This window comes from Ostrinia nubilalis, chromosome 3 (genome assembly GCF_963855985.1).
Source record: "Ostrinia nubilalis chromosome 3, ilOstNubi1.1, whole genome shotgun sequence".
Classification (NCBI taxonomy): Eukaryota; Metazoa; Arthropoda; class Insecta; order Lepidoptera; family Crambidae; genus Ostrinia; species Ostrinia nubilalis.
Window position 1 is genome coordinate 8,735,017 of NC_087090.1, and position 16,199 is coordinate 8,751,215.

The 16,199-nt window shown below is 38.8% G+C and overlaps 1 protein-coding gene across 7 annotated transcripts in view; it reads right to left on the bottom strand.

Annotated features, from left to right (window-relative positions):
• The window catches only part of LOC135087836 (tensin-1), a 126,339-nt gene that overhangs the window by 77,856 nt on the left and 32,284 nt on the right, over window positions 1-16,199 (bottom strand). Inside the window, exons 1-2 of one of the 7 annotated variants that reach the window (XM_063982659.1) lie at window positions 8,752-8,981; window positions 7,645-7,957 (exon numbers count right to left, since the gene is read on the bottom strand). The exons of 3 other annotated variants lie outside the window; for them this stretch is intronic. In XM_063982659.1, coding sequence (XP_063838729.1) covers window positions 7,645-7,713 — 69 coding nt within the window. In that variant the 5' untranslated portion in view covers window positions 7,714-7,957; window positions 8,752-8,981. Of the gene's footprint in view, window positions 1-7,644; window positions 8,588-8,610; window positions 8,699-8,735; window positions 8,982-16,199 lie in introns of those variants that run through there. 3 more of the 7 variants (XM_063982660.1, XM_063982658.1, XM_063982662.1) reach the window with 3 other exon arrangements.

A 16,199-nucleotide genomic window follows, 5' to 3' on the forward strand; every position in this document is an offset into this window, starting at 1 on the left:
CCTCATTCACAATGCCTACTCTATCTAATGTTTTCGTAATGTTTTTCCAGGAATATTATAACGTACAACATTTTTAGGTAATTATGAGATGATTTTCATTTAAATGTCGATAATTGGCCATCGAGAGCAATTTCCATTATATTAGTCTTGGCAGTATTACACCGACAAAGACCTACAAAACGCGGAACGAATTTGGCTGCAATTAATTTAAAGTAATTAACTACTGTGCACGAATGATTGTTTTGATTAAACGTGAGCGTACATATGAGAGGCAGATGACGAGATATCGAGTGATAGTTATTAAAGCACAAATTGCCGCGTGTTGGTATTAATTAAACCGTCGGCGGAGGCTCCGCTCGCTGCGCAATCCCATTTCGCTCCAAACAGACATTTGCATCCACGTTATTAATTTAACCAGATACTCTTTATTGTTAATAAAGATAAATCACTCACTAAAGTTCTTGGAATGAAACTGCTTTCACATTTGGTTTTAACTATCAACCGAAATGAGGTCTAACAGATGAAACAGATTTAGATGGACAGTCATAGCATTTAATAAGTTCATCAAAAATAAATTGTTGCATCTTTGTATCGATGTCTGGTCAACAATGTTTTAATTATAGTGAAATTCTTGGAATTGAATGAACACTTTTCTGAAATCAGATATCTGTTAGTTCCTCTCAATTTACAGCTCAATTCCGCAGGTAATGCGTGATATAAAATAAGTGAATGTTGGGTCTCTGCGTGCGCGCGCGCCGGACGACTCAATCCGCGGACGACATCGGCTGTCCGGGCAATTAAAGTGCACGAGATACTCGCTGCGCCCGCGACCGCGCTTGTGATAGCGCGTCACAGCAAATTGTGAAGGGCCTGACCAAAATATTTGAGAGCTACCAAAATAAGCAACGCAGACTCTTCAAGTGACGGGACCACTTCGTCATCGAATATCGCCAAAATTATAAGACGGCATTTCCGCTCCAATCTCCTTATTTGATTGGTATGACGCTTCTTAATTATAACAAAGTTTATTATTTATTATTCGATGTAGCATCATTTTAAATGTTTAATATTATGCATTTAGTTGAATGCTAATGTAGTAAACTAAAAAGAATATAATACTAGTACGAATAAAACCACTTATAAAGAGAGGTAAGTCAAGCGAATGCAAATTACAATAAGTATTTTATTGCCTACTGAATAATGACAGACAAATTGATATGAATGAATGCATAAAGTTAATACAGAGTTATAGTCATTGTATTATTATCATTTATGTTCTTTCTATCAATTATGTTTATAGCCATAATAAATTGTGATAGAGTCGTTAAAGTAAAATATTTATTTCTCTTTTTAAAAAGGTTTTTCCTGCTCATTCTGTAACCCCAAAGTGGAACGCTAACAAGAAATCGATTATCGGCTCTTTCAATCTCGATATATCGCGTCGAAATCATGGTTTGGCGGCGCGGGCGCAAAAAATCCGCTTGTCATAAAGCGATTAGCAGCGAGTACACAAGCTGCCACGGTGCTTTTAAAGCCCGCCGCACACTAAGAAACCTAGACACTATCCTGATTCCACCCCGATCCTAAACAATATCTCTACAGTAAGTATATCACAAAGGCCTTATTTATAACGGCGACTTCGACGTGTGAAAATAGTTTGAATTGTTTTTCCAGTTTTTTCAACATTTTCATTGATCATCCGCTCCCGTTAATATAGCAAGAATCTTAGACGATAAATATTTTAGACTACCTACCCAAGTTTATCACATAGACGAAGAACATTGGTATTTCAATAATAGTCTTTGACCGAAAGCTTTATGTGCGTCGAGCTTTAATCGCTTTTTCCTTCTGATCTGTGATCGTGCGGAATGTGGACCGTTTTTAATACGATTGCGCTCACCATCGAAGTTAAGCTGTCCCAATGTGTAACTTACAAATGGATTTACTCGGTACACGTAATATATTTATTGAAAGAGTTAAGTCGCTGAAATCCCAACACATTTATTTTTAGAATGATAATAAATAAAGTTCATGTTTATTACAAATATTATGACTCCATGAAGTGCTGCTTTTTCAAGGCAGTTCTAAAAAGAAAAAGCGAGTAAATGCTTTTAAGGGACGATTATTTCCTTTAAAAGATTCCGCTTTCTTCCAAATGTTGCAGTTGTTAAAAGTACAAAGGCAATCGTGCATGTTGAAAACACGCCATATAATATTGTAAAGGTAGATTCTTTAAAATATTTTAAAATTCAGAGCCGCTTCATGATGAAGCGGCTCCAACAGTGGGAATGATTGACTGCTAGTTCCGGGTCGATCGGCGTTATTGATGTTTTTGTGCGCCTGCGCCGTTTCAATTAAACCTCCTCGCATCATCACACACATCACCGCGTTTAAAAAAATTAACATGCCGAATCGAAAAACTGTATCAACCGGCAGATACCAAAGGTATATTTAGAACAAAAGATATTGAGAATTAACCTCTATTTATAGACTAGTCATTTAGTTATTGTTTTGTAATATTAAGTATACATAAATCTTGTCGTTTTAGACATAGAAGTACCTACCTAATAAGATCTGTGGGTTTAATTACGGTAGATAGGGATGACATTCCTCATAGAAGTTCTCTTGGTAATCCCACACGATAACATAGTAAAACGGCATCTACGACAGTTTCGTTCATTTAAGCCCTTTGAGGCCATTGTATGGGAGCTAAGCAACCCACATGGAGTTACGGTTATTACCGTTAATTCAGCCAGGTAGAACCGTAACGAGAGTGGTCGTAAGATAATGAGCGACAGAGAAAGCACTTACTTCAGCCTAATTAACACAAACATAAGGCACACCCAACTTATCATACCTACTAATCTTGTTCCAAACCTCAAAAGTATTCATATTTCTTCGCGGTTCCTCCAATCACAAACTTAAAGTTTTAATTATCACGCCTCATTTTTATACCGCTCTTTATTAACGAAAAGAACCGCAAATAGATCATAAAGTTTATCATCGAATCAAGAAAAATGCCAATTTAACCAAATTACCTACCTGGCAGAGTCGTTTGAGAGTCATTGAACTTGCAAATATGATATCAAAGGTATCGATATCATCCAATTCCCACTCACGGCGAGATGTAATAGAACGCATTTTCGCTGAGAAATCAGCAATGTAAACTATTTGTGGTTAGTAAGCATGCAAACAGACTAACACAATCGCGAATACCACAGACGGCCGTGAATTTATAGCGTCTGATATAAATAAGCATCGTGCCTGATCCCGCAGATTTATATGCGTCGATTTTGGACTTTCTTCTTTGCGTATGGTTATTTAAATAAAATATGCACAGCTTTCAAAGATTTTTTGCGAAAAGATAGCATAAATATCCCAACCTACCCTACGGTTGACCAAATTCCTCCAACAACCGAGACGACCTTGCATTGTTAGCGCTCCAGACATTCATGAGAAATGAAACTGACTGTATTATCCAATTGTCAATGCATTTATTTTTGTATTTTAGTTGGGTGATCTTATGTCCAGATAGTAGGTAACTTATCAGCAAATACATAATTAGCTACGTAATTCATATTTTCATTTATGTTTCAAAGTACAACGATAAAGATTATCCGAAATGTCATGCCCCTTGAACAATCCTGATTATATTAAATTAATTCGCAGAAAGTTTTGTTTACAGGCGCGACGTTTTGTTCAGGCGATGAGAGTTACAGTTGTTCCACAAAAGTTTGTGATATTCATCGCCTAAAGGGACAGCAAATTTTGGAACAAATCTAATAAGGCAGTCCCTTTTGTTAAAGGGCAAAACAGTTATGAATTTTTATACATTTATGTAAGTAAGTACGTCCTTTGAGTTGGCAGAAGTTTTCCTTTCAAGTAAGAAGGGAACGAATGTGTGGTTTCAACCACTGAAGTCTTGCACAACATATTTGTTGTTATGGTTGGCTTAAATGCGTTAAGTTTCTGCAGTACTCAACAAAAGTAATAGAAACAACTTCAGGAGTTCGAAACTTTGTGTGGAGCGTGTCACGTAATATTTAAAAAAACACGAATATGACGTTAACAGCTATGGGCAATTCAAGTTAGTTGATATCAAGTAGGTACTAGTTCCTAGTGCTTAACGATTTCCTTGTCTAAAACATCGAACAATAGATCGAACACGGAACGTAATCTTAAATGATATCGCAAGAAATTGTGCGTGTGCGCTGTGAGCCGCCAACCGCCGCGCTCTCGGCTCGCGAATCTCACCGCGCCAGGCTATAAAACTTGGGTTTGTAAAGTTTGCATACCTCCGCGTAGGCCATACCGGTCCACACCACGATCTTCCCGTTCCGAACTGGGTGACATTTAAAGTATCGAGCGACCCACCGGAAGAGGCATTAAGTTCACCACACCCTCGTGACATAACAAACGCCCGACAGCCGCCAGATTTGCGGTTGACTAAAGACGTAATTAACTGGCGCGCTCAAGGAATTTATTCGCAATCTATTTCGCGGGACTCTGAATTAATTTCGATTGTAATTTGTGTGACATTAGCTTGGTCCTTATAATTTAAGTCATTAATTCCTGCTCGTTTTACAGGAGTAATAATTTAAGCTATGGAATAACGAGTTAAGTCTAGTAGTTACTTAATAGAATAAACCTTTACTCGCTTCAATTAATACTTGTTCTAAATAATTAATTGATTTGTTATTTATTTACCAAGTCTTTATGTACACCAATAAGTTACTATTATAGTAGAGTGGTTATAGTACAGCAGCATAACATAAAATAAATAATTGCTTAAAGCATCAAAGGAAAGCTCAGCGCAACTTGTGCAAGCTTACAATAAGTGTGAACTTAATAATTTCACGCTGGAAGCTCTTTGACGAACAGTGGCGGCGTAGCATGGGTTGGCACCCGGGGCGATCACCCCCCCCCCCCTCCCCCCGTAATAAGTCCTAAGGCACCCCCTGGCCCCCTGGTACCCCCTAGGATTTTGGGGTTACCTGCCGATTCGAAGACAATCGCACCCCCCCCCCCCCCGCATCATGACATAGACCGCAGATTTGCCATGCAAATGTGCCAGTGAGTACTACTGCGCGACTTGTGTCACCCCCTGATGCTTGGCACCCGGGGCGGACCGCCCCCACCGCCCCCCCCTTACGCCGCTACTGTTGACGAAGCTGCCGCAGCGGCATTCTTGTAGCCTTAGTAGAGTTAATGGAATAATCTACCTACTTCAGACGAGGTCAGATGTCAATTATGCAGTTCAAGACAAACTTTATGACAGCATTTTTACAGCAGATTAAAGATAAAGTAAGTATAAATGTAGAGACTTTCAATTTAAAAATACTCCACATAATGGCTGCGGTAAAATAGTTAAAATTTTTATTTCTTCAACGTTAGCACCAAACTCAGAAACTTTAGGAAATATTTTACACAAAATAGGTCTAGCCTAGTTTGAACGATGTCGAAAACAAAGTTAAACATTTAACAGAAGTTCCATATCGTTTTAGAGGCGGTCGGGTCGTTGAATATTCATATCTTGCGAGTCAGTGATGTGTGTCGGAAGCGGCAATTTAGTCAAAACAAGTTGTGATTGCTCGCCAAATTGGTGTTTGTGGCCGTTTTCCGATGCCCGCTGCGGGCGCCTGACCCGCCCGAAAATACCTTCGTCAAAAGAATTACGAATTATGCGAATCGATTAGAACCGATTACGATTCTCATACGATTAATCCGTGACATATTGATAAAGCAATAAAAGGATAGTCTTTGGTATTTTTTAATTTGCGAAAACACGCGATGGTTATAAAATTAATTAATGTATGGTATTAATAATGGTAGGGCCCAAAAGATAAGGAGACATGTAAAGTGCCCCATAAGGGCTACCTTTTCTTTTTTTATTATTTACATTTTGACGTTCATAAGTGCCACTTGTGGTCTAAACTGAATAAATATTTTTGATTTTGATTTTAATTTGTATTTTATGTAATATCTATTCATTATGTTAGCAAGAATCGCAGAATTGCTAAAATCAAGTGGCAGTGGGCGGGGCACATAGCTCGTAGAGATGATGGCCGTTGGGGCAGGAAAGTTCTCGAGTGGCGACCACGGGCTGGAAGACGTAGCGTGGGCAGGCCTCCTACTAGGTGGACCGACGATCTGGTAAAGGTCGCGGGAAGAGCCTGGATGCGGGCAGCGCAGGACCGTTCATTGTGGAAAACCTTGGGGGAGGCCTTTGTCCAGCAGTGGACGTCATTTGGCTGAAACAACAACATGTTAGCAAGATAGGTCTCCATCGTACAAGAATAAGCCAAGAAATCCAACAAGTCACGAATATTGCAGATATGTAATTAGTTATCGAGGATATTTAATAAAGGTCCAATCAACTTCAGCCGGAGCCATTACAGTCCGTAACAAATCCTGATTTATTGAGGTATTTGGTCACTGGGAAAGTTAATAATTATTCATTCAAATTATTGGCTAAAGCTATTATAAGTCGAAGCGGTAAATATCGGAGTAATATGCATTTTAGCGTCGGTACTGCGCGCGCGCCGCGGGCGAGGATCAGGCGCGCATTCCGGCCAAACATAGTGAATCAGTCGCCATTTCTGATTTTCTGCATACACTCTCGGTTACTTTTCAGACACTTCTAAAAGGGATGTGAACTTCACTTTCACTCGCATAACTGATGCATGAAATGGGTACTGTTATCTTTGACTTCCCACGTCAATATATCATCTAGAAAAGTACCGAACTTTTGATTTATCTAAAAATGTACATATTGGTATCTTATCGGGCAAAATATCAGAGGTGCTAACGTGACTTCGTTCTATATTTAAACGTCTAAAGTTACAAAAATAAAGTGTAGCTCTAACGTGCTTGACGTTCTCCAGTGTCCGATTACCACAAACTTGAGAAGCCCGAGGCCTGTCGCTAATCTGACATCTTTGAAGCTTCATTAAAGCTCGGCTTCACTATGAGAGCACCCTAAGCGGTGTCAGTGTCATGTGACCCGCGTATTTCAAAGGCGAGTCGTGGTTTTGCCATTTTATTTGTTCAGCGAGTACCTTTGCTTACGTTCAGTTTATTGAACTGCAAGCGCATGAGTGCTCTCCCAAGAAATGCCGGCTCGACTAAGCAATCTTGTACTGAGTATTATTTCACCTTTAGGTAATGTAATTCTTCGTAAAATAAGATGACTTAATGTTTAAAAATAAAATTGTTAGCCTTGGTTTTTAATAGTTAATAATAAAGTAGGCACACAAAAGCTTTATTGCCGCACGTGAATACCACAAGGAGCTTTGTTCTGACATGAGTGGAGCTTTATATTGGGTACAAAAGTTCGTCTCCAAGCAGCCAAAACACGAACGGTCGTTAAAAAGAACCACTGACCCGAGCGACTCGAGGTATTCAGAAATCAATCAATGTAATAAACATTTTGTGTGCTATCAGAAATCCAATAAGTATCAAAATACAATAAAATTTTGTAACCGAACCGGTATTGAATAATAAAGTGAGGGGCATTTCATTCGAACTTTATATTATATCTAGAGTTTATTTACTTTGTACCTTATAGTTTACAAGTTCGGCCATTACGATCTCCAAATCTACAACAATACGAGGTAAAGTTTTAAAGAACAAAATAGTATTTACCCGTAGATCGGACGAGCCAGATGACGTCGAGGTGCTGCTGCTACTGGTGAGAGGTCCGTTCCGATACATTTCCAATTCAATTTAAGTCAACACAGTATCAGGAGTGAACTATGCAAATAGTGCTGTTCCAAACCGGACACAATTCACTGCACTATCCGCGGCACACGCGAGCTGAGCTTTCTTCAGTTAGCAGTCATTAGCGCACCACAGCCGTGTAACACATTGTTTCAAATGTAAGAGTCTGCCTTTCATTGTAATGCATGTTTTCGTCCATTACCCTTTTGTACAACACGGAACTGCTTTGAGCACAACACTGAAAGACCACACAAATGACAAATGACAAATTATGTAACTTTAACGTTTATTTACTAAACCATCCGCTTACTGGTATAACCTGTGCAGAGCACCTGTGCGTTAAGCAATGGCATACGTGACTCAAATAAGCGCCTTATCGATAAGTTGTGTGGCATAACACACCTTATCGGCCGCAATCGTCATTGCCACTAATATCGGAATCTAGTTTCGGTGTGATAAAAATCCTTTTCACCTTGAACATGGCTTGAATGCACGCTTAATCGAATGGCATTTCTTAAAGCTTATCGAATGCATATCTGTATGTAAATAATTAGCAAAGCACATTCTTATCATAAACGATGCAATTATCAGTATTATTAACATTAATCAAAACTACTTTTAGATTTTAATATTAAAATATAACATCGATATGCTGTCAGTCATTGAGAAGAGAAAATGGCAAATAACATGCAGCGGCCTTGCCTGTCTCTCATCCGCGCCGTAAGGCTTCGATAAATCATTTGCATTTGACTGACAATTATAATATGTTAAATAAAATGGCAAGCTACGCAGGTAGATAATACGAGTCATTTTAGGCAATAGGTGATATCTTTTAAGTCTTAGACATTGTATTGATATTTAATCCTTGCTCTACATTCGCTATGTACTTACAACTTTATTGGAGTGAGCGTCATGAAGCTTGAAAGCTTAAACTGAATGTTCGATTGTGATTTCACAACTACCGTCATAGGCCTATGTAACAGACCTAAATCCGTTGAACCATAAACAAGAGTAACCATTAAGAATAATCACCGCAGACGTTCAGCTAGCGCTCTCCTTATTCGGTCCCAAAGTTCTTAATAGTCCATTATGTCGGAATTTATAACATAATAACAACAGAATTTGCACAGATTTCGCGAGATCTTCAATGGTAGCCGTTAGCGTTATTTATAGGCTGCGGTGTGGATGGTTTTGTTTGGGTTCGGTCGGGGTGCGTTTGCGAAATGATGCGTGAATTCGCGTGCGCGTGGGCCAGTCGGCGCGCGCGGCGGCACTGAGGCGGCGGCGCGGGCGCAGCGCACGCGGGCGAGCGTTGCACCTGACTCGCCCGCGCCCGCGGCGCCGCCTCCAGCTTCCACATCCACTTCCAGGTACCAAGGAGATGCAATCCCGCCGCTCGCATGCCGGCACGCTCCAGCTCGCGTTACTTCTCGGTACTATCGGCGAAGTCGTCGCATAACTTCGGACGTGTCATGCTCTGGGGCGGGACCACCTTAACGTAGGTACATATAATATATACGAAAGAAATGTATAAAATATGTATATAATTGTAGACTTAGTTAAAAAAAATGTATATCTATAGTTTTGTTGTAAACATTAATTCAAAGTGGTCCCGCCGGAGAGTATACTCCCTAGCGGGACCACCTAGAAGATTTCGTTACTGAAGGTTTCTGAATTCGTTTATAAGCCCATAAAAATGTATATTAAATGTATACAAATATGCTATACTCAATTTTTTATTTGATTTAGTATAAACCGATTTACGGCAAATTTAAAATTTCCTTTCGGAACATTTAGGGGAGACTGGCCCAAAGCGGGCACCTTAAGGTAAAATAGGAAAAAAACATACAGATTATGCAAAACGAAATAAGTTTTTATGACATAAGCTCAAAGTGGCACAGCGTGCTATGGAGAGGGCTAAGTATGCTCGGTGTTTCTTTACGAGATCATCGTTACATTCCCTCTAATATGGTCGAGTGAAGCGATGGCTGGTTCACTCGTCATGTCTGTGAACAGGCGCTACTTTCGGGGACTGGTCAATCCAAGTTATTCAAATTTATTAATGCGAGTCATTTCTACTAGTATTTAAGTATCTTAATCTGTAAGTCTAGATATTAGCACGTTACTACCTTGTTTAATATACCACGCAATTTTGTATACCCATTCTTGTAAGATACACCATACAAGAATGCGTGGTAAATTCAGTGAACTGCTCCTGAATCAAATGTACCTACTACTGCTTTTTCTATTTATTTATATTAACCGGCAGACAGTGGTGACTGACTGAGTTTGTTGCGGCGCTTCTTCTCAGCACTTGCCAAATGTTGGTCTCGAAGCGCTGGTATAAAAAGATTATGAGACATGTAGAGGCTCCTTAAGAGCAAAATGACGATTTGTAAGAACTATTTATTAGTCTAAACAAATAAAGAAATTTTGACTTTGACTCTGAGATCGAATCAGAAATGAAGAGATCCGTAAACGAACTAGTTAAGTAAAGTCGCTGACATAGCCCGACGGATTAGCAAGCTGAAGTGGCAATGGGCAGGGCACATAGGACGCAGAGCTGACGGCCGATGGGGCAGCAAGGTTCTGGAGTAGAGGCCACGTACCGGAAAACGCAGCGTGGGACGTCCACCCACAAGGTGGACCGACGACCTGATAAAGGTAGCAGGAAGGCGCTGGCTGGCTGCAGGCTGCTACCAACCAGGCAGCATTGGGGGAGGCCTATGTTCAGCAGTGGACATCCTATGGCTGAGATGATGGTGATCCAGAGCCTTGCTGCCCCATCGGCCGTCAGTTCTGTGTACCTACTATGTGCCTATATCTGTATCCTATCCATACTCCATACTAATATTATAAATGCGAAAGTAGCTCTTTCTGTCTCGCTTTAACGTCAAAACTACTGAACCGATTTGAATGAAATTTAGTAAACAGATAGTATAGAGCCTGAAAAGGGCATACCTAGGCTACTTATTGATGCAAAAATAGTTATAGATGTTATAAGGGGTTGAAAATGGGGATGAATGATAGGTTGTATAGTCATAGTCATAAATATTTGAAAGTTTTTAAAAAAAGCTAGAATCTTGAAACTTATTTTTTAGGCTATTGATTCATCATCATCACCAGTCCACTGCTGATCATAGGACATTACTTACCATCAGGTGATCCGTCTGCTTTCCTTGTGGATGAACGTCAGGTAATCCGTCTGCTTTCCTTGTGGATGAACGTCCTACGCTGCGCTTTCCGGTACGTGGCTTCCACTCCTGAACCTTGCTGCCCCATCGGCCGTCTGCGTACTATGTGCCCTGCCCATTGCCACTTTAGCTTGCTAATCCGCTGGGCTATGTCAGCGACTTCAGTTCGTTTACGGATCTCCTCATGTCTGATTCGATCTCGTAAAAAAACACCGAGCATATTAGCCCTCTCCATAACACGCTGTGCTACTTTGAGCTTGTTTATAAGGCCCATGTTGCGTCTTACCCAGTTTCGATTGGGAGCTAGATTCTCAAGATTGTTGACAATATGTCTACCTCGCACAAAAGATTCAGCTACGTAGATTCAATTTCGAGAAAGAGGTCAATCGTCGCATCCAACTCGGCTGGGCAGCATTCAGTAAACTACGCAACATCTTTTCATTCAAAATATCTCAGTACCTAAAGACGAAAGTCTACAACCAGGTGTGCGTGTGCTATCAATGATGATAATAGGTACGGCTCAGAAACGTGTCCTCTCACTATGGGCTGTTGATTAGATACAAATATTGCCTTTAAAGTTGGTAAAAAAGGGAGTAAAATTAAAATAGGGGATGAAATTTTTTGTGGAAATTCCATTTCACATAGTATTCATGCTCATGAGATTCGCTTCACTCACTCACTTCTCATTTCACATGTGTTTTTTTCTTGGTGCCCGCTTTGGGCCAGTCTCCCCTAAATATTCCGAAAGGAAATTTTAAATTTGCCGTAAATCGGTTTATACTAAATCAAATAAAAAATTGAGTATAGCAGATTTGTATACATTTAATATACATTTTTATGGGCTTATAAACGAATTCAGAAACCTTCAGTAACGAAATCTTCTAGGTGGTCCCGCTAGGGAGTATGCTCTCCGGCGGGACCACTTTGAATTAATGTTTACAACAAAACTATAGATATACATTTTTTTTAACTAAGTCTACAATTATATACATATTTTATACATTTCTTTCGTATATATTATATGTACCTACGTTAAGGTGGTCCCGCCCCAGAGCATGACACCTTCGGACTAATAGCGTTTAACCAGCTTAGCAAGATTGTAGAACAGAAGAGAGCGAATGACTCACGTCAGTCGATTTAGTTTAATTAGCCAGTCAAATAACCCACGCACACTAGTAGCTTTTCATTGATAAGCGTTGATAATAAATAAGACCTAATTATCCTCCAATTTGCCTATTTACTAAAAATATTTGCTTTGGAATTACCCACATAAAATTAAGTAAGTAGGCTATTTATATTATATTTCAAATTTTCAAATATCAACAACATTTTGTGTATTTTATTTAACAGCTAATAAGATATTTTTGGCTCAAGCAAAGTCATTATGACGCGCGGCATCTTTGGACTTCAATCACAAAAACGGATTCCCAAAACGACCAGGGATTCCGGGTAGCCGTCAGGTCAATAAGCAGAGGAGGGCAATTTGCATTCAGGAGCCGCGCGCATCCGCGGCCTCACTCGCAGCGACGACGTTTGACCGCACTTGTGAGTAAGCGGTGGCGGGAGCTACTACAGCTTTTTGATCACTTAATGACACTGAAAACTTACGCTTACTGATGCCTTATGTACAATGTTTTATGTGCATTTAAGTTTAAAATAAAATAAATAAATAAAAACTGTATGGCAATTTATCCTAAAGTTTAGAAGAACTAAACGCATAATGGAGAGTCTCAACTAGCGAATTTGTTAGAGCTTAATCATTGTAAAGTGTGGCTAAATCACTAATGTAATCAATCAGCAATAACTTCCAAGATTATCAAAAACGTACAACCAGTTATTAATGTTAATCAAGTTCAGAATCATTCACCCTTTACGCAGGTTATCTCGGGTTGTCGCAGCATGTTTTCCTCTTTTACAAAATACGGTACCTAGGTTTCAAAGGATTTTTGACTAATTTCGAAGTTCACCATGGTATGTTCACCATTAAAAATTCACTATTGTTGTTGAGCTATTTGTATTAACTCATTGTGGCATGTTATGAAGTTGTAATTAGTGCTATTTTGCGACAAAATAGAGTCTAACATGCTGTCGACCGTACTTTATAATGTTACAGTTCTTCGCGTGTAACTTCACAAACAGTGACTCTAAGGACACATCCGAAGCCAACTTTAAAAATGAATGCTCCAAAAGCTGGAATTCGAGGTCAGTCTCTTCAAAAGTTCAGTAACAATTTTACAACTTGGAAGGCCTCGCAGAGAAACGACCTTGGGAATATATCCAAGTCGTTTCGAGAAGTAGAGCTCCCCTTCTGCAATACACTGCACTCTAGCGAGTTTACGATAAGAGTTATCGATTTTCATCTTACCAAAAAAATATTTAACAGCTGTGTAGTACGTGTTAACGTGCATTTAAATTATTATAATATAGCTTCCTAAATTAGGCAATATCTCATCTGAACAAATTGATGAGGTGCTTGTAGCTTGATAGCGGCAACGCTTTAGTTGATTGACGAAATTAAGCAACCTACATCGCCGTCGTCAATGGATGGGTGATCATTCAGACCATATTTGTCTATGGTAGAGCCATCGTGATCCAAGTCACATTTTCGTTTTTCTGAGAAAGTCAGCAGCGGTTTGGACTGCAAACAATCGCAAGTTAATTGCTGTAAAATTGTGTTAAAATGACGGCTAAACCACTGCTGTTCTAAGCCGGCTTTTATACAAACGTTTCCGTGAATCGGGATTAAGACCGTTAAAACTTGGTCTCGGCAAGATTTATTTGATGTTATCACTAGTCGTTAAGCATAAACTTCGGACTTTAAGCACTTGACTGAAAGTTTGTCCACTTATCATATAAACCTCCATCAAATATTGGACCAAGATGGTTGGTCCCATAGTACCTTTGCCCAGTAGTATTGTATAAAAAGATCACTTACTTATAATTTGCTACTGAGGCAATTTATTTCACAAGTTTTATAATTAATCTAGCTTTAGCTAGACTTACAGTAAGTCTCATAAATTAAGTTGTAATATAAAATAATCGGTTCCTGTACAAACAATTTCAAAACCGCTATATAACTTTCGCTTAAACTGCCAGAGGCATATTAAATATAACTAATACCTATTCATTGATGACCCAGTCAATTCGCCGTCATATACCTATCTTATTCAAAGCGAAACAAATATTCGCTTTTCATTTTCGCATCGAGTAATATTCGAATAAAAAAGTGAGGCACTGAATCGAGTGTTGGGCATGAATTATGAGCATCTCGTTCTCGAGTAAAACAGCGGTAATAAATCCTATGTGCTGCTACTAAGATACTATTTCGCAAATCCGTGTCATTCGAGGGCAATGAATTCGTCAATGTTTAATACTAGGAGAATAAAGCAAGGCATTTCAGTACTTTTCCCTTTCGATTTTTAGTACTTACTTATTGTGTCTCTTGAAAACGCTTATTTAGTGTAAGAACGAAGCTTATTTTTGGCCGTAAAACTAAGATAAGCAAGCACGAGTGGCTGTATGACCGAATAAATGCATAATTTGATCGCATGTTTCAAAGGATAAACATAAAAGTTTACATCAAATGACTAAAGCTGAGTTGCACCCCTGACCGTACTTATAACGATAACCGGTGCTTTTTGTATGGAGTTTGACAGACTTTTGACGTTTGTTAAAGTCAAAGTAAGATGGTGTAACCCAGCATAAGTGAAGTACCCACTCCAACTTGATAGTCTAGACTTCTTGTTTACCTAGCTATGTTGTTTGAACAAGTGTCAGATGTGACGTCACAGATCGGAACATTGACTCCGTGTAACGGAGCTCTACATAATAACACCCTTCACTGTTTACTTTTTATCCATCGTTTGTGAAATATTGCCTGCGACGGGTTTGTCGCAAACTGGTTATTGTTATTTTTTGCCTGTCTTATATTTGCTTGGGACTCAAAACTTTAGCAATAATGAATAAACTTCATCTTACAGTATATGGCACCACTTTATACCTCTCGAAAACCACTGAGCAGATGTACATTTTATTTAAGCTTTTCGTAGAATATTTATTAGTGAAACTTTTAACTTAAAAGCTTCTATTGGTAGAATTAAAAAAAAAATACTTCAGTTAAACTGCTGCTCTATCTCATTTGTTCCAGAAGACGTTGGTTGAAACATTTAGCTAAATAACTCACTTATAATAAACAACAAGCTTGTAAGTCCGCCAGACAAACTTAATTTAAGACCTAGAGGTGTCGCTATAAAAGAAGACCGCAGGCGAAGACCGGTATAATTAAACCAAACTTTACATTTGTTCGAGGGGCTTGAGTTTTAATTGAATAATCCTCTCCGTAGTAATTCCAAAAGACAATTCTAACTTTGCGACTTTATCTTTTATAGACTCTTGTAATTCGATGTCGATATATCGACTGTTAAGAATATTCTTAACAGTCTTTTTAAATTGCAATTGCGGACCATCAATCAATCACTGTCTAGTTCCAATATTGAGTACCCACTTAGAAGGCGGAGGATTTTTTGACATAAATAGTGACGCAAAAAAAAAATCCGGAAAATCTTCAGTTTTCCTACATTGTTTAATTATTTTTTCCTTTGGTGAAACTTGATTTTGAAAGATATGAAATTACATGTTTTCAGTTGTCCATTGAACAATGAATTTCCCGATCTTGATCTGTATTAATGTGATTTTTCATCATTTTTGTGAAAAAGATATCGTATTCGTGAAAATTAATTGATTTCACTGTTTCGCCAACCTTGTTCCTTTGATTGTTCGTTCATATAATAACAATCAAAAGTGTTCATATAGGTAATGCATACCTATTATGTGAACATAGTGAATTGTGCCTACAATTAATTAATGCTCATAGAATATGCATACCAAACTAAACGCCGGTCCGTATTATTCACGCCGAGTGAGCCGAGGCTAACGTGGCAGGGAGAGGCGTGAACGCCGGGAATTCAATAAAATTTTGCGGCCGCGTGCAACCTAGAACGGACCTGTGAAAATTGGTTCCAGCATATTGGCGTTGTACCAGTATTTGTGCTTTAGCGAAGAAAGTATCAAAGTTTTAAGTGGATAACTGCAACCTCATTATGTAAAGCACATAGAAGTACCAACTGATATATTGTAATAAAACCGAGATTAAGATTGATCTAAGTAAAATTTTAAATAAAAACTTAAGCTACCTTATTCAAATTGTATTTCTAGGACCGGTAAAAAATTCATAATTTTAAAATTACTTTACGAGTAAACTGACGGCTATAATAACACTTCTGTTGT